The sequence below is a fragment of the Henningerozyma blattae genome, chromosome 9 (genome assembly GCF_000315915.1).
Source record: "Henningerozyma blattae CBS 6284 chromosome 9, complete genome".
Lineage (NCBI taxonomy): Eukaryota > Fungi > Ascomycota > Saccharomycetes > Saccharomycetales > Saccharomycetaceae > Henningerozyma > Henningerozyma blattae.
In genome coordinates this window covers 473,855-498,315 of record NC_020193.1, presented here as the reverse complement: position 1 = coordinate 498,315, position 24,461 = coordinate 473,855, and the positions used below count along the sequence as shown (strand labels likewise).

The window sequence follows — 24,461 nt, the reverse complement described above, 5'->3', positions numbered from 1 at the left end:
TAGAATTGAAACAGTGCTATTTGTCATTATCCTCTATACTTGATTCTATATTTTCATATGATGAAGAAGATATAGAATTTTTATTTTGGTCTGGTCTACTTGTTAAACCTTGTCTGAATGTTTGGTGTTCAGTTGTAGAGTTATCTTGTAAATTTGATGACTCATGATATGAGGCATCTCTTAAATTTGACTCCATATTTAAATTTACATTAAATGGGGAAGTTCTTCCTGTTCTAGAACTGGGGGAGTTTGAATATCTTTGAAAATTTGTGTTTAATGGAGAGTAATAATTTGGATTTACACGATTATATTGAGTTTGAAAATCGACAAATGATCTATTTTGTTGGTTATTAATCGGATATCTCATTACTGTAGGACTTTGAAAATGAGTTGGGGAGTATCCTAAGCCTGGACCATAGGGAGGGAACATGCCCCAAGTTGGGGTTATCCCCATTGGTGGTTTTGCAAAACCTTTGTTAAACGGTATTTGATTAGAAATATTGATAGTATTATGTTTGTTTTGAAGTAAAGATTCGTTGGATTCTGTATTTTGAAATTTTTGTTCATTTCTTTCATTGACTGTTGAGCTATGATTTTCTTCTAAATTAATATCGATTTGTTTTCTTAAATTTTTAGAGTTTGACGAAGTATCAATAGTTTGTTCTCCGCTAAATTCTCTTATAGTGTTTGCATTATTCTGATTTAATAATAATTTTGATTCATTCCAGTTTTTATCTATTAAAAGTCGTTGTTGTCTCTTCAAAGTTTCAGCATCTTGTAATATTTTATTTATTGCCAATTTTTCCTCCTCTGTGATATCTTGGGATTCTAAAGATGGGTATGTAATTGGAACACATTTAAGATTATCAACTTGTTGGTATATTGTTTTTGCATATTCTAATTGAGGAGATTCATATCTCTTTGGAAGTTCTTGATAAAGACTATCTGAATTATCGAAGTTTGATTTATCTGAATGTAAAGAACTTAAAGAATTTGATAAGGAATTGCTGCTATCTATTGAATTTTCACGGTAATTATGTTTACGTAAAATTTCTTCGAAAATAGTATTGAATTTTTTAATATTTTCTTCATTTTGTTCTGCACCATTCTCAATTAATTTATTTATTTCCTTTTCTTGTACTTCTAAATCTTCATTACATGAAATTTTATTTAATATTGCCTTTTTCCAAACTTGAATATGCGAAGATATTTGTTTTTTAGTTCTTAATTCTCCAGATTTATCCAAGATATACATGGAAATTAATTCGTTTCTTCCATAACCTTTATTTAAAACTTTAATTTTATTTGGGCCATTTTTAATAATTAAATGTAATGATTCCACAAATGCATTTTCCACTTCTGCTGTCCATTTATCATTATCGTGACTTTTACCGGTTTGTGGTGTTAATGAAGATGGGGTATTTGAAGATTTATTTTGTGTATTTGAAATATTTTTTGTATCTATAGGTTCAGGGTTTGAAATTGAGCTTGTATTCGAATTGGTTGGTATATTTGATTGTGTTGACGTTAATGGGGTATTTGATATGATAGGTTTATCTAAAACAGTTCTCGCTTGAGAAATTTTAGAAGTTAATGATAATTGATTTAACGGTATTGGCTTTGTGCCTCTCTCAAGGATTGAATTTGATAATTTATTAATTGGGTATTTTTTGGAAAGAGTATCTTCATTAAGAAGTTTCCCAGATCCTGAATTTATCAGGTTTATATTAGTATGATCTGATTGATTATTACTTTTAATGTTATCAGTATCTCTTAAATTTTCTATATTTTTAGCATCTTCAATAGACTTATTATTATAATTATTATTGTTATTATTCTTCCTAAGTTTCTTTAAAAAATCCTCTTTAATTTTGTTATTAATAAGTTCATCTAGTTGGAAAATATCTAAATCCTGAATTTCATCGAATTTAGAATCATTCGATTTTTGTAATGAATTAGTGTCATCAGAATTTGAATCTATATTTTTGACATCTTGAGTAAAAACATCGAATACTCTTGTTTTAGATAATTGGGTATAATTTTTTAGTGAACTAGAAGTTGATTCCAAAGAGGAAGAAGAAATGTCATTAATCTCATCATCATTTATTTTTTTTTGTAAATTACTATTAATAGCTTCATCTTCGCCTTGCGGATTATTTATGGGATCTGAATCTGGAGCCAGATTTCGGAAAGGTTTGTCCTCTTTGTCAGGAATTGATTTAATTGGAATTTGTCGTAGATTAGCATGATTTGGTTTTTCATTCATTGTAGATATTATTAGTTAAGGGTAAGTGATGCGATATATATAATTGTGATAAGTATGCAGAAAAAAAATAAAAATCAATAAAAAAAAAGGGTGATAGTATTGACAACACGGGATTTTTTTTTGTATTTTTTTATTTTGGGTCAAAAATGTACAAGTCTATTAATTATTATTATTATTATATTTAATTTTTTTTATTATTTTTTTTATTTCTTATTATTCTTTAAGAAGAATGATAATAATGATAGAATATTACTATGTGAGAAAGAGTGGAGTAAAGAAGGGAAGAAATAAAATAATAATAAATAAAAAAAATATGGATGAGATAGGGGGGGATACGTATGAGATTGGTTGAAGGATAAGGAAGCTTTGAAATCCAAGATCTTGATTAGTATAAAAAAAATATAATTTTTTATTTGCGATGTGTTTATTTATTATGGATGGTACCTTTTAAATTGAAAATGCTAGCCTATCAAAATTAATGTAAAAAAAAAAACAAAGAGAAAAAGAAATTGTATTATAATTGAAAAAAGTAATTTACAATAAGAGCATAATTAGGGATATGTATAAAGTAGTATTCAAAATGTCACGAATTTAGAATGCGGGTTACCTTATTGAATAGTTAAAAATAAATTGATGGATATTCCGATGAAGGCTTTAATTTGGATAAAGGTTTCTGTCTTTTCTTTTTATTTCCTCTTTTTTCAAAAAAAAACTTAATGACTTTGAATTCTTAATGTATTAAACCAATTATTGAGTGTGTACTCGGATATGTAAACAGATGATAGTAATAATAGGAAAAACAATTGAAAAAATAAAAATGAAAATTAGAAATAAAAAGATGAAATTATGATATAGAACAATTTAAAATGATTTTTTTTTTTTGTAAACTTTGCAAGAGAACAATGGGAAAAAAAGGAGATGTGTATTAGTGATTTATTTATATAAGAGATCTCAATGGGAGGTTTCGTAACAAATAGAAGAAAAGAAAAAAGAGTGATATAGAGCCGATGTAGAAATAGGAAAATTGTAATACAAAATATGTTGTTGATGAAGTTCAAAGTAGAATGGAAAATTTCATTTAGAAGGGGTGACAATAGAGAGAGGAGAAGAAGCAATAGGATATACAGGAGGAAGTACAGGAGGAGGGGTTAGAACAAGGTAGATGAAACATAGAGCAGTATTTAAAAGCGAGTCAACAAACGCTCGAAACAATTAGATGAAAGAGGTTGAAACATGAGTATGTATATATAGAACTTTCCATAGATATGTTTATATCTATATATATGTAGAAATGATTGCATATGTGTGTGTGTATATATAGAAGTGTATGGAGGAGTGTTTTATAGTTTTATATATATCGGGAAAGTGTATGAGCGAGTTAGAAAAGACAGAATACCAATTAATATACGGAGTTATCTGAGTAGGTCAAGTTTATTTAAAAAGTGGTGAGCTAATTTCTTTGCGAAGCATAATAATGACAACGTAATCAATTGAAAAAATGGATTTGTGGATTTCATTTTTCTAGGAAAATTCAAAAACAGACAACGGTGTTGTACAAAAACAGAAAAGTAAATAGTTACGTAGATGTAGATGTAGGAAGTTTAATTAACACTAAATATCAAGAGAGAGATTATTTGAGATTGTACTATTCTTGGGCATGAGGATGGGAGGGTGCCAGGAAAAATCGCAAATAATCGCAAATAATACGGTTTTTGTGACTGGATTGGTTTCAAGATGTTTCCAAGAACCTCTAGAACCAGAAACCAATAAACTCATAGGAAAGCTGTTTGTCTATTTATTTATTTTTTATTTGTTTATTTTTATGGTAAAAACTTTAAAAAAGTCTTGAGGTAAATCTTATGATAAATATTCTGATATCCTTGATCTTAAGGACACCGAGTATGTCAGAAAGTGGACCCTCAGAGAATGTGACATCTGGTTTTGTCCGGGTGACAGCTTCCCATTGTTTCAGGGTTCTACGCGGGGCAACTAGCGACCGGCCGGCCAATGACACAACATTCCGGACACATTCCAGATCCGAAACAATGTGGCACATCTGTTTCTCCGGACCGAGTTTCTCCGGACCTCTGCCGGCCACGGGATCGCCGTGGCCGGGGGATCTGTACGTGGCTTGTCACGTTCCTAGCCTAATACGTCCAGCATTCCCGAGAAGCGGAGCCCTGGAGCAGTCACGGGCCTACCCGATATGGAATCCTGCCCCTGATTTGGAAATAGGTTCATAGCCGGTACTCTCCGGTCCGAGTGTCCGGCGTATCTGTAGTCCTAATTCGGAAAGTGGCGACTCTTAGCAACAAGGTTCACACCACGACTATAGGTTTAGACTATCATAACTATATACTATATTTGACTATATTCTATTGTATTATATTGATATTATGTTATATTATACGGTATTATATGATATGATATGATTTTGTATTATATTATATTATATTATATTACACTACATGGTTCTATACTATACACACACCTACACTAGTGGCTATCGGAGTCGGACCCCAGGTATTGCGAATAATCGTCAGCAGATGCAAATAGAGGCAATTCTTTGATTGCCTTCTTCCTACTCTTCTTGTCCTTGCCTTTACTCTTGTCGTTTTCAGTCTCGCTTTCACTTTCGGAGTTCATTTCATCAGCACCACGTTTTCTTGATTTGCTGTCTTCAATGACGTCGTCAATATCCGCAATGTCGTCAACTTCATCGGCCATGTCGTTGATGATCTCATCGTCATCGCTTTCCACTAACAGCTCGTTGTCATCATCACTATCCTCACCCATCGATCCGAAATCTTCATCATCTAAGTCAAGTCCTGAATCTGAATCGTCTTCCACTTCAGGTCTAGATTTGACCAACGCGTCCCAGACTTCATTCTCATCCATGTCTTCTTCTTCACTATCAAATCCATCGTGGACTTCATTCTTATTAACTTTCTTGATAGCGGCTTGCTTCTTATTGAAATATTGATAGAAAAATTTATCTTCTGGTTTAATTTGACTAATTTTCTTATTCAACCAATCTTCAGTATTCACTGGTATTTCTTCATTTTTCATACCAGTAGATTTCACCAATAAACTTTCGTTGATCATTGCACCACTGGATAATGGTTGCATAATAGATGAACCTTTTAAATTAGCCTTTTGTTTACCATTCCTATAGACAAATCTATCCAAGAAATGAGTAATTGTGAATAAACCCAAGTCAGGTTTCGTCACATCCTTAGTGTTACCTTCTACAAAGGCCTTTGCATAAGTTTGGATTGTCGGATGATAATGATTTAAAAATAATTCGATTTCCCATAATGAAGATTTATCAGCATTGGCAAAATTTGGGTCTCTTTTACGGCTATCATACACCCGTACATCGGCATTCTCTTTCTTATTCTCAGTGTCATCATTATCCTCATTATCACTAGCATATTCGTGATCGACTGGTGAATTTTTCAAAAGATTTTTGATTTGAGGAACGTTCTTACTTAATTGAATCAATAAAAATATAAACCCAGCAATACTGCCGATGTTTAACCAATGGATAGATACTTGTAGAATACGTTTAACAAAGGCCTCCACTCTTTCCACATTGTCGTCTTGTTTCAATGATTTATATAAAAGATTCAAATATATCCCTTGCTTAGATGATACATATACTCGAGGATCTAATAAACTTTCATATAATGTACGGTAATATCTATTATTATCCAATTTGGCCTTAACAGTAACTTGATTAATTAAAACTAATGCTTGAATAGATGTATTGAAATTGGTAGAATGAGTGATCTTGTATAAAGTATCCATATGTGCTTCATATACAACAGATGGCAATTGTGCAAATGGGAAAGCACGGTTGACACCTGTTAATAAACCACTAAATATCTTGCTATTTTTTTCATTAATGATTTCATTTTCAGTTTTTTCATTCTTTACTGATCTACCCCCATTTTTACCCTTTTTGAAATTCTTCTTTCTATGTTGTTCATATTTTTTTTCTGTATTTTCTTTTTGTTTACCATCTTCAATTTCATCTTTATCAGTTTGAAGTAAAAATTTTTCAAATAATGTGAAATATGTTTTGATTAATTTATTAGCAATTGAATCCTCAGCTCTCTTTAAAATAGTTTGGTTTAATGTAATAATGGAATAATAAGTAGTATGATATCCAGCATTTGGTTTCAATAATAGATCAACAATAGAATCAATAATAATACTCTTCATATTAGGATGAGCTTGTTGTAATCGTAATAATAAATATGATGCCTTCGAAGATACTTTAGAATCAATATCACCAATCTTATTAACCCCTAATTTTAATAGATTGAATTCTTGTTCCGGTTTACTGGTAATAAATTCGAAGATATGATTCAATACTTGTGATCTAACATGAATAATTGGATCATGACATAATCTTTCCAATATTTGTAACATTTTGAAAAATAATTTTTTCAAATAATCTTCGAAATAAAATATAGCCAATGTTCTCTTATTATTCATCATAGAAAGGCCAGGTTGGTTTTTGAAATATCTTAATTTACGATCAGAAGGTAACAAAGAATTCAATAATAAGTCCTTTAATGCATTCAAACTTAATAGAATGGAATTTCTAGATTTCTTGCTACAATAATTTAATAAAGTATCCAATGATTTCATATTGTGAATAGGAGATTCTTGTATTAGCAAAGTCAAGGCGGAGATTTTATCATTCAAAGTACCATCAGATAACATTTGTGACATAAATTTACGTTGAGAAGAATCTTTGGTAAATTCATCATAATAAGTTTGATTATCTAACTCTAAAGTTTGTTTACCACGTTCAAATAGAGTTTCGATTTGTTCGTTAGTTAATGGCTCTTTTTCTTCAGAGTTATCAAGTTGATTGTATAATGGAATTTCATACCATAGAGTATCATATGGAACAATCAGTTTAGTTGAATCTACTACTGATGATTTATCGACAAACCTGCGTCTGGATCTATTTTTTTTTTTACTTACTTCTTTTTCTGAATCTTGATCGCTTTCATCTTCGCTTTCCCCTTCATTTTCCCCTTCATTTTCCCCTTCATTTTCATCTTCTCTTTCATCTTCGTCTTTACTGGAGTTTGAACTAAGTTTTCCATCGTCTTCTTCTTCTTCTTCCTCTTCAGCATTATCGACAGCATGTTTGTCAAAACCTAGATTATTCATGAAACTTTTCAAATCAGTGTCAAATTTGGCATCTTCTTGGCTCTCATTATCATTGAATTCTTGCTCACTCATCTCATCAGCGTTCTCATCCAAGTCTCCAATAAGATCCAAATCTTCTTCAGTAGCACCTAAAGCTAATGCTTCTTTTTTCAAAGCTTCATCAATTTTTTTACTCTTGGCACTTTCTTTGCTCTTGGCTATATCTTTATTATTCTTTTTCTTGGTCTTGTCCTTACTCTCTACATTACTCTTATCCTTATTGTCTTTTTTCACCTTTTCGTTGTTCTTGGTTTTACTCTTAACATTCTTATTATTTTCAGATTGTTTCAATTTTGAAGAAACTCTATCCTTCAAAGAAGACAAGTCCAATGAGTTCTTGTTAGATTCAGACATCTTTCTTCAACCTATCTTATCTTTGTTTAACCAGCAATTACCACTTTTAAACAAGATTGATTTATGTAGATTCAATCCATATTAACTGATATTATAAACATCATTTTATCATTAAACTCATCTCATCGGAATCAAAAATTTTTCAACTGAAAAAAGAAAAAATAAAAAAAAAAAAAAAAGAACCTGGCGTGAAATTGCCCCATTAAGTAATTCCCATTAACGACCCTTTTGTCACATGCATATCACATGATGAACCAGATCCAATCACGTGCATACCGGGTAACCTTGTAGGACATACTTTTTGTGCGGTATTTCCTGATCAGGCCACACAAGGTTTGCCACCGCTCATAGAATAAGCGGGAATGGTGCGAAAGTGTATTGCGCAAGTTTCTCTGGAGATTGTACCTCTCTACGACGCTCTATGTTGCTCACTCAGCAAACTACTTTTCTTCTTCCATTACAACTTGATTTAGTGAGCAAAAGTTATATTTACATTAATTTTGTATTTGTATTTGTAATTTTTTGACAATTCATATTTAAAATATAATAAAGGTTGTTTTTTTTTACCAATCAAAATTATATTTTTTATAATTCGATCTAGTTTATTCTAGGTTATATTTTCTTCAACTTCTATTTCATATATATAATTGGTTAAGCCACAGAACAAAATCCCATTAAATTTATCATGTCCTCTTTAAAACGTATTACTAAGGAATTGAACGATCTAGGCAGGTATGTTATTTGAATAATACGCTTTGTTTTCCAAGATTTTGTAGATCTCATTGGCAGGATTTCAATATCTAGACTAAGATTTTTACAATACTTCTACTAGATTTCTACAAGATTTTTCCAAGATTTCTGCATGTTCTCTTTTCTGAAATAATCATAATACTAACATAAAATTTGATGTAAATTTTGTTGTTCAAGAAAACAAAAATAACGATTGAACTTTCCAATCTAATTTTTTTTAATTTTTGAACTCGCTATTATGTAATTTATTTTTTAAACAGAGACCCACCTACCTCATGTTCCGCTGGCCCAGTTGGTGATGATATTTATCATTGGCAAGCTTCCATTATGGGTCCACCAGATTCCCCATACGCTGGTGGTGTCTTCTTCTTATCTATTCATTTCCCAACAGACTACCCATTCAAACCACCAAAGATTTCTTTTACTACTAAAATATATCATCCAAATATTAACGCCAATGGTAATATTTGTTTAGATATATTGAAGGATCAGTGGTCTCCAGCTTTAACTATCTCCAAAGTTTTATTGTCTATTTGTTCCCTATTAACTGATGCTAATCCAGATGATCCATTAGTACCAGAAATTGCTCATATTTATAAAACTGATAGACCAAAGTATGAGGCAACTGCTAAAGAATGGACTAAGAAATATGCAGTATAGATTACTTATTTGAAGGCCAAGAAAAAAAAATCTTAGTACTTAATGATTGTTTTTTTCTTGTTTTACCAAATAGGTAATAAAATTAAATAAATAAATTATAATTTAAAATTAAAAGAAATGATCATTTTTCATTATGAAAAAAAAAAATGAAAATAACCTAACGATAATCTGAAAAATATGCAAATTCTTTTATGTCTATATCTTTCTTTTTTTAAGTCGCTTATCCTCATTATCTATCAATATATATATTTACGTATCTATGTATATATATTGACATATATTATTTAAATATATTTATATGAACTTTAATATATTTTTTATATTTAGGACTTCTTTAGGGATTCTTACTTTTTTACTTAAATACAAAAATAATCATAAGTAATTAAAAAGAAACTCACAATAACACAAAACATTCAACCACATATCTTTTGAATAACATTGAATCAACTATTTCAAATTATAATTTTATTCCAATAATATATACTAAATAACACCGAAAACTGATACTTTAAAGTCACGTGATTATCATCCAACATTATGCAAAAAAGTGATCTCCTCGACGGGGAATTGAACCCCGATCTGGCACGCGACAAGCGCCCATTCTAACCATTAAACTATCGGGGATCTTCTGATATTTTAAAAATTTTGTGATATATATATATATTTACGGAAATTATTGAAAATATATGTGTTTATCATAATACAGTGATACTATATAAAACTGACTAAATTATTCATGATTACAAAAAGGGTATAAAACTAATTAACTTAAATGAAAGTAATTCATTTTACATCCTTTACATCTTTTTCCCAATATCTCATTCTCTTAAATCTCAGCAACTAGTAAATACTTATCTCTTTATAAACATACTCCAGTGATTAACAAACTACTTTAGAGAACCTTTAATTTAGTCAAAGTCTAAGTGTAGGATAGTTATAGCGGATAATTTGACCGCATAAGATCTACATTGGTTAAAAATAGACCTTACTTAAGTTTTAATAAAAATAAAGACTTAGTGAGACAGATCACATTTAGTTCAATCAAACGTTACAAAAAGTTCTAGCAAACATACAAATTGAACTTTCTTGAGTTACCTACTATGAAACAAGGTAATAATAAAAATACTAAATTATGTAATCTTTAAATATATTGTACATTACTGGTGCAACTAAAATGCCATGTTCTATAGCACGTGCAGCAATCGAGATCACGCAATAATTATTAAAAAAACATTACTAGAGTTTGTTAAAAAATAAGTAAATATTACTTTGAATAATCCCTGGAGGTTACCATGAATAATGTGTTCTAAATATTATTAAAAGAAAGTTATGGATAATAATGTTGCATTAAGAAAAATAGAATTGAAGACTTATTAATTAAATTCAATTAATACTTAAAACAGATAGAAAATTCTACTTAGTAGATATCAATTTTTCATCAACTTAAAACAATTTTACGAATAAGAAACAATTACAAATAAGAAACAATTACTAACAAGAAACAGCTATTCTTCTAGTCTTGTTATGCTTCTTCTAGAACCTTCATTAGCCGCCAATGGTTGCGTCCAGGCTGTCCCTTCAAAGAAAAAAATAAATGTTCAATTGATAGAATTTCTTCAATTATTATACTTAATTTCACTTCCTTTTATAAAAATAGCCCACAAATTGTAAATTATATTAGTTGGATTGATAAAGATGCCCTTTGTTTTGAACGCTTGTATATAATAAGATGTTAATTGTAACAAGTCTTATTAAAGATAAATAGTTCTCTATTTAATCATACTCACCGTTATTAAGGAATAAAAAGTAAAAATTTCTAAACAATAGCTATCAATTTTGCAGTTAGCAGTTATATTTTGATATTCAACTAACGCTATTCTATTTCATGTTATATTTCATTGAAACTTTTTCATACAGTTTCTTAGTAAACAACTGATACGCCTTACTATTCAATTCTTACTTATTCGTCAGTTATTTATTCAGTAGCTAGTTGAGATTGAATGCTACAATTGTTAGAGATTATTAACAAATATCTTTCCCAAATAGCTAAAGACATCTAAAACCATTATTAATACTCTTTCTTGTAGACTAGTTTAGGTAAGTTTTTCGGGCTTCTCGCTTGTCGTCTTTTGAGCTTAATACAATAAAAAAAATAATTAAAAAAAATGTGAAATTTAGCAGTTTCATCACTAAAAAAATACACAAATAAGCAGTTAACGTGGTTTTTAGTTGCATCTTACTTTTGATTAGCTCATCTAGAATCATTTAACAATAATACTTCTGAAGGAGCATACAGAAAAAGTGAAACTCAATTGGATTTAACCATTGTTCACATAGATCAAACGAAAATTACTTTAACTTATACGAAATACTAACATTATTAAAACTTTCTCCTTCCAATCCTTTTACGGCACTCCTCAAAATAACATTTATACTCCCCTTTTAGAATTAATTTGCTATTTTTTCTAAGATCACCTACTACTGTTTTTTTTTTTGGTTAGTACGATTTTTTAGCACTTAATTGAAACAGGAGCCGCTAACCTAAAATATCATTCAATTGTTCATACCTTAATATATCTGTGATAAAATACAATGTATAATAACCGAGTACCTTTACAAAATTACCAAAAAACCAATGCAGAGTCACTCTTGAAATTATCTCAAAAACTTTTTAGTGATCAAATATTTGACCTCTATTTAACACCTTTCCAACTAATTCTATTAGAATATCTATTATCAATTGAAAATGATTCAAATAGATTAATGACATGGAAAGAATTCCTTAACGGTAATATTTCTCTAAATGTCAAGATGTTCTCTAATATACCCATGACAAACAATAACATCAATAATAATGATAATATCAATGATAATAGCCACAATAACCTTTTTAATGATCAAAATTATAATCTTCTCAATAATAATTTAAAATCTAATGAAAAGCAAACCCCGAAAAGTTTAAATGATCGTGAAAGTTCTTTATCCGTCGATAATACCAATCCAAATGAAGATGACATGTCGAGGGTAGATTTAGAGAATTTTAGACAACAGATAAATGGCCATCAATTCATCGGTAATCTATCATTAAAGGTACGATACGTACTATGGCAATGTGTAATAGATGTAAACTACGCAAACAATGAAGATTTTATGGGTAATATTGATGAACCAAGCTTATTAGACTATGTTCTTCTAGATACTGAATTAGAGGACAACGCAAAGAATGAATCTGAATCTCAAGAGATGCCATTTTTGATCACTAAAACAAATGAAAATACTGAAACACCTAAACCAAATGATGACTATGATGATGAAGAAGACAATTACGACGATGAAGACGAAGAAGATACCACGAAAAAAGAAGTAACTATTAATCAACCTGACCCAGTTAATAATCAAAGTAGTATTACACCTGGGGAATGTAAATATGATGACCAACACAAACTAATTATAGATTTCTCCATATCTAGAAATACCTTACAGAATCTTCGCAATAGTGATTCAAGCAAAATTATGGAGAATTCAAACAAAATATATCATAGCTTTGAACATGATCGCGAAACAATGTTAAAGAGGCTAAAATTAGTAGAAAATGACAAACTTTTAGAAACCTCAAAGAAGAGACGCCGTAGCAATTCTGGCAGTGAAGAAAACAATTCTGATGATGATGAGCATAACATGGACGATAATTTAAAGGATCAAGAAAAGCCAGCTACTAAAGTCCAAAGTAATAAATCTCAGAAAAATAATGTAGGCCATTCAGGAAGTAAGGTAAATAAATCTGATAATTCAAAAGAAGAAGACAGACCTCATGAAAACAAGAGGCCTAGAAAGAATTCAACTCATGTACCAAATGTTAGTCTTGGCGCTGCAAATTTATCATTGAGCCATTTACTTTCAGAAATTCACGAGAATAAGCCAAAGCTAAAAATGTCTGATTACGAGTTAAGGCATTTGATTATTGATGTTCGAAAAAATAGATCTAAATGGGCGTCTGATGAGAAAGTTGGCCAAGAAGAACTTTATGAAGCATGTGAAAAGGTCGTTCTAGAATTAAGAAATTATACTGAACATTCAACGCCATTCCTAAACAAAGTGAGCAAAAGAGAAGCTCCAAATTACCATCAAGTTATCAAGAAATCTATGGACTTAAACACAGTTCTAAAAAAATTGAAGACATTTCAATATACACGTAAACTGGAGTTTGTTGATGATATAATGTTAATATGGAAAAACTGCTTAACTTACAACTCTGACCCTTCGCATTACTTACGAGCACATGCATTTGCCATGCAAAAGAAATCACTTCAATTAATACCACTAATTCCTGATATCGTAATCCGGAATCGAGCAGAGGTAGAAAAAGAAATTGAAAGTATGGAGAATGATAAAGATTATAAAGAGGAAGATGAAGTTGCAGGCTCAGGAAGGAAAGGTTTAAATATGGGTGCCCATAAACCAGCGAATGCTTCCGAATCTACTGAGTCTAATATCAATAATACTGAAACTCAAGAGAAAAATGGTGTTGCTGAAGATGAAGAACCAGAAAGTAAAGAGACCGATGCTAACCTTGGTAACGATGTACGTGATCAGAATTCTTTAGATAAAGAACCAATTACAACTAATAGCACAACTATTGATACAACCATCACTGATGGTGACACTATTACAAATACTACTTCTGATGCCATTGATGTAACGTCTAATATTATTACCGCTCCATCTCAAAATCAAGATAATGATTTAACGCAAGAGAACGAAAACTTAGAAAATAAAAAGGAGTCATCAAACGTAAATAGGGTTGCTGAAAATGAAGAAAATGAAGAAATCCAAATGGAAGAAGATGCAGAGGAGGAAGACATTGATGATGAGTTAGAAGAAACAGCACACTTTATGGAACGTGATGATGATAAAGATGATGTAGAACTTTCAATATGGAAAACTCTTACTGCCCCTGTAAGAGCTCGATTATGTATGGATAGAAGCTCTTATTTCAAAGATGGGAAGCTAAATAAAGATGCTAAAGCTTTACTAAAAAATCCAGATAAAATGAAGAATTTTGACCAATTGCTAATTGAATATAAGGAACAAAAGGAACAAGAAAGAGAAAATAAAATACAGGAGAAAGAGTTAGTAATGAAAAATGGGTTTGGAACAATCATAAAACAAGAATTTGAAACACAACTTCAAGTTGTTGCAGATTCTGAGATTGATTCTGAGGCTATTTTAGATAAGGAACCTCCAGAATTAGATATGGATGATATGACATTCTTCACTCAATATGAAATAAATAATACCATCCCACCCTTGAAATATGACGGTGTAGAAACCACCTCTGTCGACAAAGATGAAGATGAACTGGTTAAGCATATGTTACAAGAAGATAACAGCACTACCATTAAATTCGGTGGAAATGATGATTCTGGTTTAACTCCTCAGATGAATAAAAATATAACTCTCATACAACAAATAAGACATATTTGTCATAAGATTTCACTAATTCGGTTACTGCAATCACCTCAATCTATGCATTCAAGTAAAACCAATGCACAACGATCTGCATTTTTAGAATCTCACCAATTTAAGCCAACTAATTTTGAAACAATATTTGAATTAGACCCTGTATCTGCATTACCTACAAGAGATATGAAATATAGCAAAGTTCTCATGAAAAACATGATGTATAAGAATGTTTCTAAAATTGCAATGGCTAATGGTTTTGAATCCACACAACCTTCTGCGATATCTATTTTATCAGACATGAGTGAAATTTATTTATCAAATTTAATTAAGACTATAAAGGTTCATCAAGAAAGTGTGTCTTTAAATCAAAAAAGTACTAGTGATATCTTGAAGTTATCATTATTAGAAAATGGTATATTTAGACCAGATGAATTATATACTTACATTGAAACAGAATTCACAAAGAAGACTAAGAGACTATCAGATGTCAAAGTAAAGCTAGAAAACTTTTTGCGAGAATTATTACGTCCTACCTTGAAATCTCTTTCAGAACAAAATTTTGAAGATGAAAGTCAAAGTTTCATGACTGGTGATTTTGCAACAGAGATAACTGGTGAAGATTTCTTTGGCTTCAAGGAATTGGGTCTAGAAAAAGAATTTGGTGTTTTAAGTTCTGCAGTACCACTGCAGATGCTAACTTTCAGGCTTCAATCCAATACCGTGGATTCTGCAGATCAAACTAAAAAAATTCAGCCAGAAGAATACCATAATATTGTATACAGGAAAATTATCAAAGAGGATATTGACTCAAAACGTTATTCTTCTATACTAACACCATTATTGGAAAAAGCAATGGCTCGATCTGAAGCATATTTGATAAAAATCAAGAAGAGTCAAACTCTACCTGAATCAGAGGAGGATAAATATCCAGAAGGTACGATACTTGAGGATGATGAAATTTTAATAAAAGGTAAATCTAATAATAGGCCTAAAATTCCTCCAACAGGTAAGATCAGTACAAACTATAAGAAAAAGTTAATTGCAGATGCATTCTTTTTACCTGAAGAGGAAGCTAAGGAAATAAAGACTGAGGTCTCATCAAATCAAAATGATAGCCAACCTGAAAAGTCTGATCAAAATATACCGAAAGATGAAAACCATGAGGATTCATTTTTACAGGATCCCCTAGATACACCAACAGGTGTGAACACAGACTTCTTATTTGGGCAAACTACTTCGCCGGCAACAAGTTCTTTTAGCTTAAGTTTACCTAGGCTAGACCAATAGGGATACCACAAACTTCATTTAGAGTCTTATTTTATTATTTTATACAGAAATAGATTCTTTTGTATTATATATTTATCTGCAATTATTTAATATTTTTAAAAAACACTTCATAATTATAAAAAATCATAGCTCATCACGTAGCTCATAATTGTCATCTACTTGTTTTGAAATATCAGTAACCTCAACAGATATATGTTTATCATCTAAAATTGTTGGTTCAAGCGATGCCTGATCTGCTAATGAAGTGGTTGACGCAATATGTTCTTCCTGTTGTATCTCAGAGTTTCGATATTGTTGCATATCAACTTGATCTTGAAAATTTATTTTTTCTTGCTCTACATATTCCATATAAGCATCTGGTTCTTCTTGCTCGGCATATTGAGAATGAGTTTCCTGTTTGTTCTTATCAGATTGTTCCTCCTGCTGGTGGGCATGTGATTGTTTGCTATCGTCGTGCTGTTCATCATTGACTTGATTTCCCAAGGAAGATATTTCTGGTGTAATGCCATCATATGTATTTTCATCATCTTTTCTACTATCCTCCACAATATTTTCAATATTCTCATTTATTTCGTCAGTATACATTTCGTTGGACTGTTCGTATCTCTCATTTTCAGCCTCTAAAGAGTCATTTGTATTTTCTGGCTTGATATTAGTATTATCTGAAGGGCCGTTCAAATATGTTTCAGTGCTACTTTCAAAAGATTGATCATTGTGTTGGTATTCTTCTTCGTTGTTAGAAGCTAGTTCAGAAATTTGTTTATTGATGTTAAAATTTTCTTGCCAGTCTTGATCTATTATAATATCCTCAATCTCATTATTTTCATCATTCATATGATTCGTAGATATTAGATCTTCCTCATATATTGTTGGACGTTCAGGATCCTCTATATTAAGTTTGTTAGGTATATTATCATGATCCATGATCACTTTTTCAGCGGTATTAATATTATTCTCTTCAACGATACTGTTCTGTTTTAGATCTTCCACATACTGAGAAATTTGTCTGTCGTTAAAATTTTCTGTAGCTTCTTCTACATTTAATTTCCCTTTTTCATTAGTGTATTCCTCCAACACATTACTTCCAATGTTAGAGTTAGAATCTTCTTCATTCAGTTTCATTTCTTCAATATGCTCCGTGTGATCATCAGATATTTCAGTTCTAGCCAAATATGAAGTGCTATCAATCTCTTCAAGCACTTGTTCAGAATTATTCTCTTCTAAGTTATTTTCATGAGTATTGTCTACCGAGTGCAGTAGAGCATTATTCTCTTGCTCTTTTTCTTGCTCATTATAGCGAGGGTCATCTATAAACTCGGGAGTATGATCTATGATTTCAATTTTTATTTCTTCAATATTTTCCTTTTCTTCTGCATTGGAATCTAGATAGGGTTGCAAATTTGGTTCTTTTGTTAGGATATTCATTATAGCATCAATCATTTCTTTATTATTTCGGAAAGTAGCAGTTTCATCCACATATGCAACAGTGAGATCATTTTCATTTTCCTGATTTTGAAGTTCTGTTGGAGCTCCTTGAGTAGCTTTTAGAGTTTTAAATTTTGGCCTATTAATCTTGTTTTCCTGTTTGACGCGTCTACTTCCCTTAGTTCCATCGATTCTTTCACCATATGCAACGTATATAAAATTCCCCTCGTCAGGGAACTCAGTTTTATCGTCTATGACAAAGTTCGCCATACCGTCTGATCCGATATCAACGAATACGTTTTTAATGTGATTAAAATTCATATCAACAATTTCTGCGATCCATTGGAATGCATCACCTTCTTGAAATCTTGCACCATTTGGCAAAGTTAAAGCCTGATGGAATAACATAACTGGAATTGCCTTTGACAGATGTGCGTATAAGTCCGATAATGTTGTTTGTTCGTCATAGAGCAAGTCTACGTCCCCAGTGTATAAAATAACAGATGTATTTAATTCTGGTATATTTTCATGTGGGTTTAAAAGGTAAAGGCCATGCCCTAAGAAATATGGTGAATATTTTGGTAATACATCTGATATTGATTGTTTTGAATTGATAGTAATATCTTTTTCTTCATTAGTACAATAGATCTGTTTGGCACTTTTTTTATCTTTACTTTGTGATAATAATTCTAGATCACACAATGCTGGGACAGCAATTTGAGCTTCATATGCACAGGTTTTCACTTCTCTAACCCATTGAATGGCAGCCTCTCCAAAAGCAGAACCACAAACGTATTGAACCTCTGTAACTCTTGGTAAACCTGTTAAATCACAAATTTGACCATTTTCGATAATTTCACTAATGTAGTATTCGAAATCGTTATATAACAATTGAAAATCATCATCATGTGTTAATATTTTTTTGGTTTTATTTTTCTTTTGTAACCTCCTTGAATTTTGAATATCCACTTCCATTGGTGGAGCTCTACCTAGAGTATAGAATAAAGAATTTGTTGTTCCAGGTACACCATGAAATTGAGTAAAAGAGTTACCTATGCAGTATTGATATGTCCAAAACCCATTAGCGTAGACCATACAGTAGCCTTTTAAATCATTTGTAATAATTTCCATTGCATTTTTTAAACTTTCTTGATATATTTCATCTAATTGGTCTGAAGTCAAATCTTTTTGAAATAGATTAGAACCGGAATTTTTATTTGTTGGTATAAAACATTTTGAATAATCATTTATTTTAATAATAGACCCATTTTCCAAGGCGGTCTGGTTATTTTCAATTGAGCTTAGCCATTTATTTTTAGATATATAATTGATTGAATATTTATCTGTTGAGAAAGGATCTTGAACAGGTGCAAACAAACTTTGGACTTGATTAATAGAGTAACATATTATTAGTGAAGAATATATTATTGAATTGTTAATTAATTTCATTCTTATGCTAAGTATAGGTGGACTTAATATGAAAAAGATAAGATTGGTTTATTTAGTTTTTATGATGGAGTTAAATCTATAAAAGGCATATGGAAGTAGCTTTCTTCTATCTTTTATCAGTCAAAAAAAGGGAATTGTTTTTAAAATTCAGGGAAAAAATCTTTAAAAATATCAGGTAACTGAATAGGAAAGATCAATAGATTATCTAATTAATATTACAATTGAGTTTTGAAAACCTCAATGAATACAAATATGTATATCTTAAGTAAAGCTTGTATGTTAACAACTTTATAGGATTATTAAATTTCAACAATTTCATCAATTCTCTTCGGCTACCTTATTTATTACGGAAGTTAAAAAAAGGACATTTCCAAATACTTTCTACATTCTTACGAATGCCAAGATATATATAGATATATATATATATATATATGGAATATAATTACCTCATGCGTGATATAGCACTCTTGTAACCATTTTTTCCTTTAAAGTATTTTTTAACCTACTAGTATCTTAAAAAATTTCTCTGTTAAATATTGAAATGCTTTGATCCTTACTAATTCTACAATGTCGCATTCAAGAATCGAACGGGGAAAACCATTGAGTAGAAAATTTATGAAAATGAGGGAATTGATAAAACATAAATATGAAGAATCTTGCAAACATATTTAGAAATTGTGAAGAAAATGACTTCGATTGTTCGAATAAAAAAGGAGTAATCCCATATTTTTCCTGAGAGAGATGCAAATCAAAACTTTATTATACACAGCTGCAGTTGCTAGTAAGCTAGCTTTAGGTGCTGAATTAGAATTATTTATTAATGATTTAGACAATGTTGACGTTAATGCTAAATTACCACTAATTAAATTTGAGGTGGATTTAAAAGATAACTTGTTGAAGACAGTGGAAGAAAATTTGGAATTAAATTTACAAAATTTTGAAAATCCAGTTTGCATAAGTGCAATTATTAATGGAAATTCTGATTATCATAAAAATATCCCATGCTTCTCATATATGAAATTAATGAAAGATGTACCATACCAATTAAATATTGAAATGTACGACGCTGATAAAGATATTATCAATTCCTTATCATTTTCTAAAGAGGAAAAAATCGAATATCAAGAGAATGCCAGCACGAAGGAAACTAATGAAGAGCCAACTGAAGAGGCTACAGCCGGCAATCTAAACATTCAAGCAAAAATTGTATATCCAAGAGCTGGCCCACAAGCACCAGCTATTCCCTTGAAGAAGGTAACCAAAACATACAAGGACAAACGTGAAGCAGCTGCCAATAAAGCTAGTGTTCAGTTTGGTACAACTGATGCTGAAACTGCCGAGACTGACGAAGATGAAGAGGCTCCTAAGTCCTGGTTCGAACAAAATTGGAGGACCATGGTGTTTGGTATTCTAGCATACAACTTTTACTCTGCCCTCACAAGAGGCAACAAGCGTAAGGAAGCTGAGAAGAAAAGGGATTAATCCATCTCAAACATCATTTGCACGTGATACTACAGACATATATACATACATTACATTACATAAATTACATAAATACTGGACCTCTATATGTCTTTGCACTATTCGGAAACCTTGGTTAGCCCTGGCGCCTACTATATTCGACACAGGCGGGCCTTATAACCATGCTTCTTCCTGTCATGGTGGACGAATCTTATCAGATGACTTCGACTTCTCCTGACTCTGCTCGGACTGTTTTAGGGATGTCTACCACCCGAAGGTTATTAGTGCTCGGCACGTTCCCTTCGACGTGTCACCGTTGCTGTAGACGTCCAAAATCTGTGAAGTCATGACTTCGGTGACAATTCCCTGGAATTAACCACGGAGTTATTAATAGTCATCTAGGCAATGCTGTGGAGGTCTAATTTACGCTACCACCTCCTGCTTTCGGGTTGTTCTATTACCCCTGCTTTAGGCTGACTCCGAACAGTGATCTTAGTTGCCAGGGCTGGATCTCCGTGGGAGGAGATCATGTACTGCTTGAGATATATAGCTTCCACTTATATTTATACCGATCGATACAGATATTGATACTAGTTTTACTGTAGAAGCTAACGTTGATATTTATATATTTGTAAGCATTCGGCTCTCAATAGATCTCTTTTCATTTACAATTCTTTCTGCTTGAAAAGTTACATATCTCTCATCAGATTTTGGTTTATGTTGAGATTGCATCTGTAACTTTTTTCAATATCCCTTAATCTCTCTTCATATTGCTGAGTGAAAAAAAAAAATTAAGATTAAAATAAAAGCACACAATTCGAAACAGCCGCTGATCGGAAAAACTAAAATACAAACCATCTTATTGCTCTGGAAAAAATAAACTCCGAGATTCTCCAAATTCAACTTCTTCTTTTATTGTATTGATAATGGATAAATTGGATAAATTGAAAATACCGCATCTGCATAGGATGTCTATATCATCTCACTTGACATCTCCTTCACAATCACATCCTTCTAATAATTCTACACAAAATAGCCATAATAACCATAGCAATCCTCATTCTCGTAACAATTCGTTCTTGAATTTGAATACTTCAAACACTTCTGATGATTCTTCAAACTCTTTCATATCTAGAATTGATTCCAAAGCTAGATATTTGCAAGTAATCAATTGTCCAAATAACAATTATGCGTTAACAAACGTAGTTACAGTCAATAATATAGATTTCCCTGATAATGTCTATATTATTATCGACAATACCTATGTCTTTACTACAAAGACCACAAATGAAGTACCACCAGGATCAATTGGTTTTAATGGTAATCAAAGAACTTGGGGGAAATGGAATTTGAATCAACCAATAGAATGCAAAATATTTGATATGTTGAAATATACAAATAAGCAGAACTATATTGGGTTGATTAATATCGATATTAATTTTAGAACTAAATCAAAAGCTGTTCCACAAGAATTTGACCCAGAAGAATTATCTTACCATTTTAAAAAATTATTTCACTCCCAAATCCTACAGCCAACACAGTATTTAATATTTGATTTTAACAATTTCATTTTTGATTTAAAAATCGAAAGTATTCAGCCCATTGATATTTCTGATGTTGAAATTATTCAACCAATTTCCAGAAGTATTCAAACAAAAGGAATACTGACAAACCAATCAGAAATAAATTTCATTCAAGGTAGGGATGGATTGGTAAATTTGAAAAGATCAAATTCTATTTCTTCTGTCTTTAAAACGCCAACGACACCAACTCAAAATAATAATTCAGGTGGATCGAATTACACTCATATTTTAAACCATCATCACAGTAATAGTTTTAGTAGTATTACTTCCAATAACTCCAAACATTCTCCTAGTAGTCTGTTACATCAACAGCCACATCAGTCTCAGCATCCTTCATCACCACGATCAGGTAAGCAAGATGCGATTTTAAGGCCAGACTTTAAATTTGAAGATTTAGGGGTTGGTGGGTTAGATAAAGAATTCACAAAGATCTTTAGAAGAGCTTTTGCTTCAAGAATTTTTCCCCAAGAAATTATTGAAAAATTAGGTATTAAGCATGTAAAAGGTCTTTTGCTTTATGGCCCACCAGGGACTGGTAAGACTTTAATTGCTCGTAAAATTGGTACTATGCTAAATGCTAAAGAACCCAAGATTGTTAATGGTCCTGAAATTTTAAGTAAATATGTTGGATCATCAGAAGAGAATATTAGAAATTTATTTAAAGACGCCGAAGAAGAATATAGGGCTAAAGGTGATAATTCTTCCTTACATATTATTATTTTCGATGAATTAGATTCCATCTTTAAACAAAGAGGCTCAAGAGGTGATGGAACTGGTGTTGGTGATAATGTGGTAAATCAATTACTAGCTAAAATGGATGGTGTTGATCAATTGAATAATATTTTAGTCATTGGTATGACAAATCGTAAAGATTTAATCGATGGTGCACTTTTAAGACCCGGTAGATTTGAAGTTCAAGTGGAAATTCATTTACCTGATGTAAATGGTAGAGTAGAAATTTTTGAAATTCAAACTAAAAAAATGAGAGAAAACAATTTAATGGAAAAAGATGTTAATTTTAGAGAATTATCTGAATTAACAAATAATTTTTCTGGTGCTGAAATTGAAGGTCTTGTTAAAAGTGCAAGTTCATTTGCCATTAATAAAACAATAAAAATCGGTAAGGGTGCAAAGATAAATAATAATAATTTAAACAAGGAAATTTCTAAATTTAAAGTTGGTAGATCCGATTTCTTGAACGCATTAACTGAAGTTAAGCCTGCTTTTGGTATTAATGAAGAGGAATTAAATCAATGCTGTGATGGTGGTATATTGAATTTTTCAGAAAATATTGGTTATATCATTAAAAATGGTGATCGTTATGTTAGACAAATTCGTGAAAGCTCAAAGACAAGACTAATTTCTATATTATTACATGGTCCATCCGGGTCAGGTAAAACTGCCATGGCTGCAAGAATAGCCATGAATTCTAAATTTCCATTTGTTCGATTGATATCTTCTAATGAATTAATTGGAATGGGTGAAAATAGTAAAATTCAATATATTGATAATATCTTTAGAGACTCTTATAAATCACCTTTAAGCATTATTATTGTTGATTCTATCGAAACTATGGTAGATTGGGTACCAATAGGCCCCAGATTTTCAAATAATCTTTTACAAATGTTTAAAGTATTATTAAAGAAAAAACCAATTATGCATGGTAATAATAGTAATGAAATTAATAACAAGTTATTAATTATTACAACAACTTCCAAATATACTGTTTTAAAAGAAATGGATCTTTTGAATTGTTTTGATAATGAAATTAGTGTTCCAAATGTTAAATCCTTTGATGAATTTAATAATATCATGGCTTTAACTAATTTCTTGAATGATGAAAAAAGAGTGGAAATTATTAATGAATTAGTAACCATAATGCCTCATCAACAATTAAATTGTGGCATAAAAAAGATACTAACAAATATTGAAACAGCAATACATGACGAAGATCCTGAAAGTGAGTTAATAGATTTAATGGCTAATTCATAATCCCCATTTAATTTGTATTTTTATTTTAATTAGTTGATAAAAGATTATAATAGTAAATATGTAAGAACAAAAATATATAAATAAATAAAAAGTACAAACTTAGGGGCGAATTACTTTAAAAAAGAACATAATATTGTTTTAAATTAACATAATTAAATTTAACTAGCTAATGAAATAATAAATTAGAATAAAAATAAAAGCTATGGATAAAATAAAGGTAAACTACCAGAAGACTGAGTTCTAGGCTTTTCTCGTTGTTCCTGTACTTGATCGTATTAAAACATTTTAATTTCTTTTAATTCTTAAAATATAATTGCTTCAATTGTGTCTGTTAAATTTTTTTTTTGATAATTTTTTTAAATCAGTAATAAAATCTAAAGTAGTAATAATATAATTTACAAAAACGGAATGAAATAAAATAAAAAACGTTCATCATCAAATTAAATTGATTGATGCGTGAGGGGGATTGCTTACGTTAACTGGGCGGTTTGCTTCGAAAAATTGATGGAATTGTATAAAGATAAAGTTGTTACCTTCCC

General features: G+C 30.8%; 7 protein-coding genes and 1 non-coding gene across 8 annotated transcripts; 4 read left to right on the top strand and 4 right to left on the bottom strand.

The window, feature by feature from the left end:
• Positions 1–16: 16 nt before the first annotated feature.
• Positions 17–2,266, bottom strand: TBLA0I02150 (uncharacterized protein; the record flags this gene model as incomplete). Its single annotated transcript, XM_004182344.1, has 1 exon — positions 17–2,266. The coding sequence occupies one exon, from the start codon at positions 2,264–2,266 to the stop codon at positions 17–19; it is 2,250 nt and encodes a 749-aa protein (XP_004182392.1).
• A 2,496-nt stretch (positions 2,267–4,762) lies between these two features.
• Positions 4,763–7,852, bottom strand: MAK21 (RNA-binding ribosome biosynthesis protein MAK21; the record flags this gene model as incomplete). Its single annotated transcript, XM_004182343.1, has 1 exon — positions 4,763–7,852. The coding sequence occupies one exon, from the start codon at positions 7,850–7,852 to the stop codon at positions 4,763–4,765; it is 3,090 nt and encodes a 1,029-aa protein (XP_004182391.1).
• Positions 7,853–8,537: 685 nt separating this feature from the next.
• Positions 8,538–9,262, top strand: TBLA0I02130 (uncharacterized protein; the record flags this gene model as incomplete). Its single annotated transcript, XM_004182342.1, has 2 exons — positions 8,538–8,584; positions 8,863–9,262. 2 exons carry the CDS (start codon positions 8,538–8,540, stop codon positions 9,260–9,262), a joined length of 447 nt encoding a protein of 148 aa, XP_004182390.1.
• Positions 9,263–9,814: 552 nt separating this feature from the next.
• Positions 9,815–9,886, bottom strand: TBLA0Itrna19D. Its single transcript has one exon. It is a non-coding gene; the product is annotated as a tRNA-Asp (tRNA).
• Positions 9,887–11,854: 1,968 nt separating this feature from the next.
• Positions 11,855–16,012, top strand: SPT7 (SAGA histone acetyltransferase complex subunit SPT7; the record flags this gene model as incomplete). The annotated part of the gene is made up of 1 exon (XM_004182341.1): positions 11,855–16,012. One exon carries the CDS (start codon positions 11,855–11,857, stop codon positions 16,010–16,012), a length of 4,158 nt encoding a protein of 1,385 aa, XP_004182389.1.
• A 123-nt stretch (positions 16,013–16,135) lies between these two features.
• Positions 16,136–18,886, bottom strand: YOS9 (Yos9p; the record flags this gene model as incomplete). The annotated part of the gene is made up of 1 exon (XM_004182340.1): positions 16,136–18,886. One exon carries the CDS (start codon positions 18,884–18,886, stop codon positions 16,136–16,138), a length of 2,751 nt encoding a protein of 916 aa, XP_004182388.1.
• A 741-nt stretch (positions 18,887–19,627) lies between these two features.
• EMC10 (Emc10p) lies at positions 19,628–20,368 on the top strand (the record flags this gene model as incomplete). Its single annotated transcript, XM_004182339.1, has 1 exon — positions 19,628–20,368. The coding sequence occupies one exon, from the start codon at positions 19,628–19,630 to the stop codon at positions 20,366–20,368; it is 741 nt and encodes a 246-aa protein (XP_004182387.1).
• Positions 20,369–21,315: 947 nt separating this feature from the next.
• Positions 21,316–23,922, top strand: TBLA0I02090 (uncharacterized protein; the record flags this gene model as incomplete). The annotated part of the gene is made up of 1 exon (XM_004182338.1): positions 21,316–23,922. One exon carries the CDS (start codon positions 21,316–21,318, stop codon positions 23,920–23,922), a length of 2,607 nt encoding a protein of 868 aa, XP_004182386.1.
• Positions 23,923–24,461: the final 539 nt, after the last annotated feature.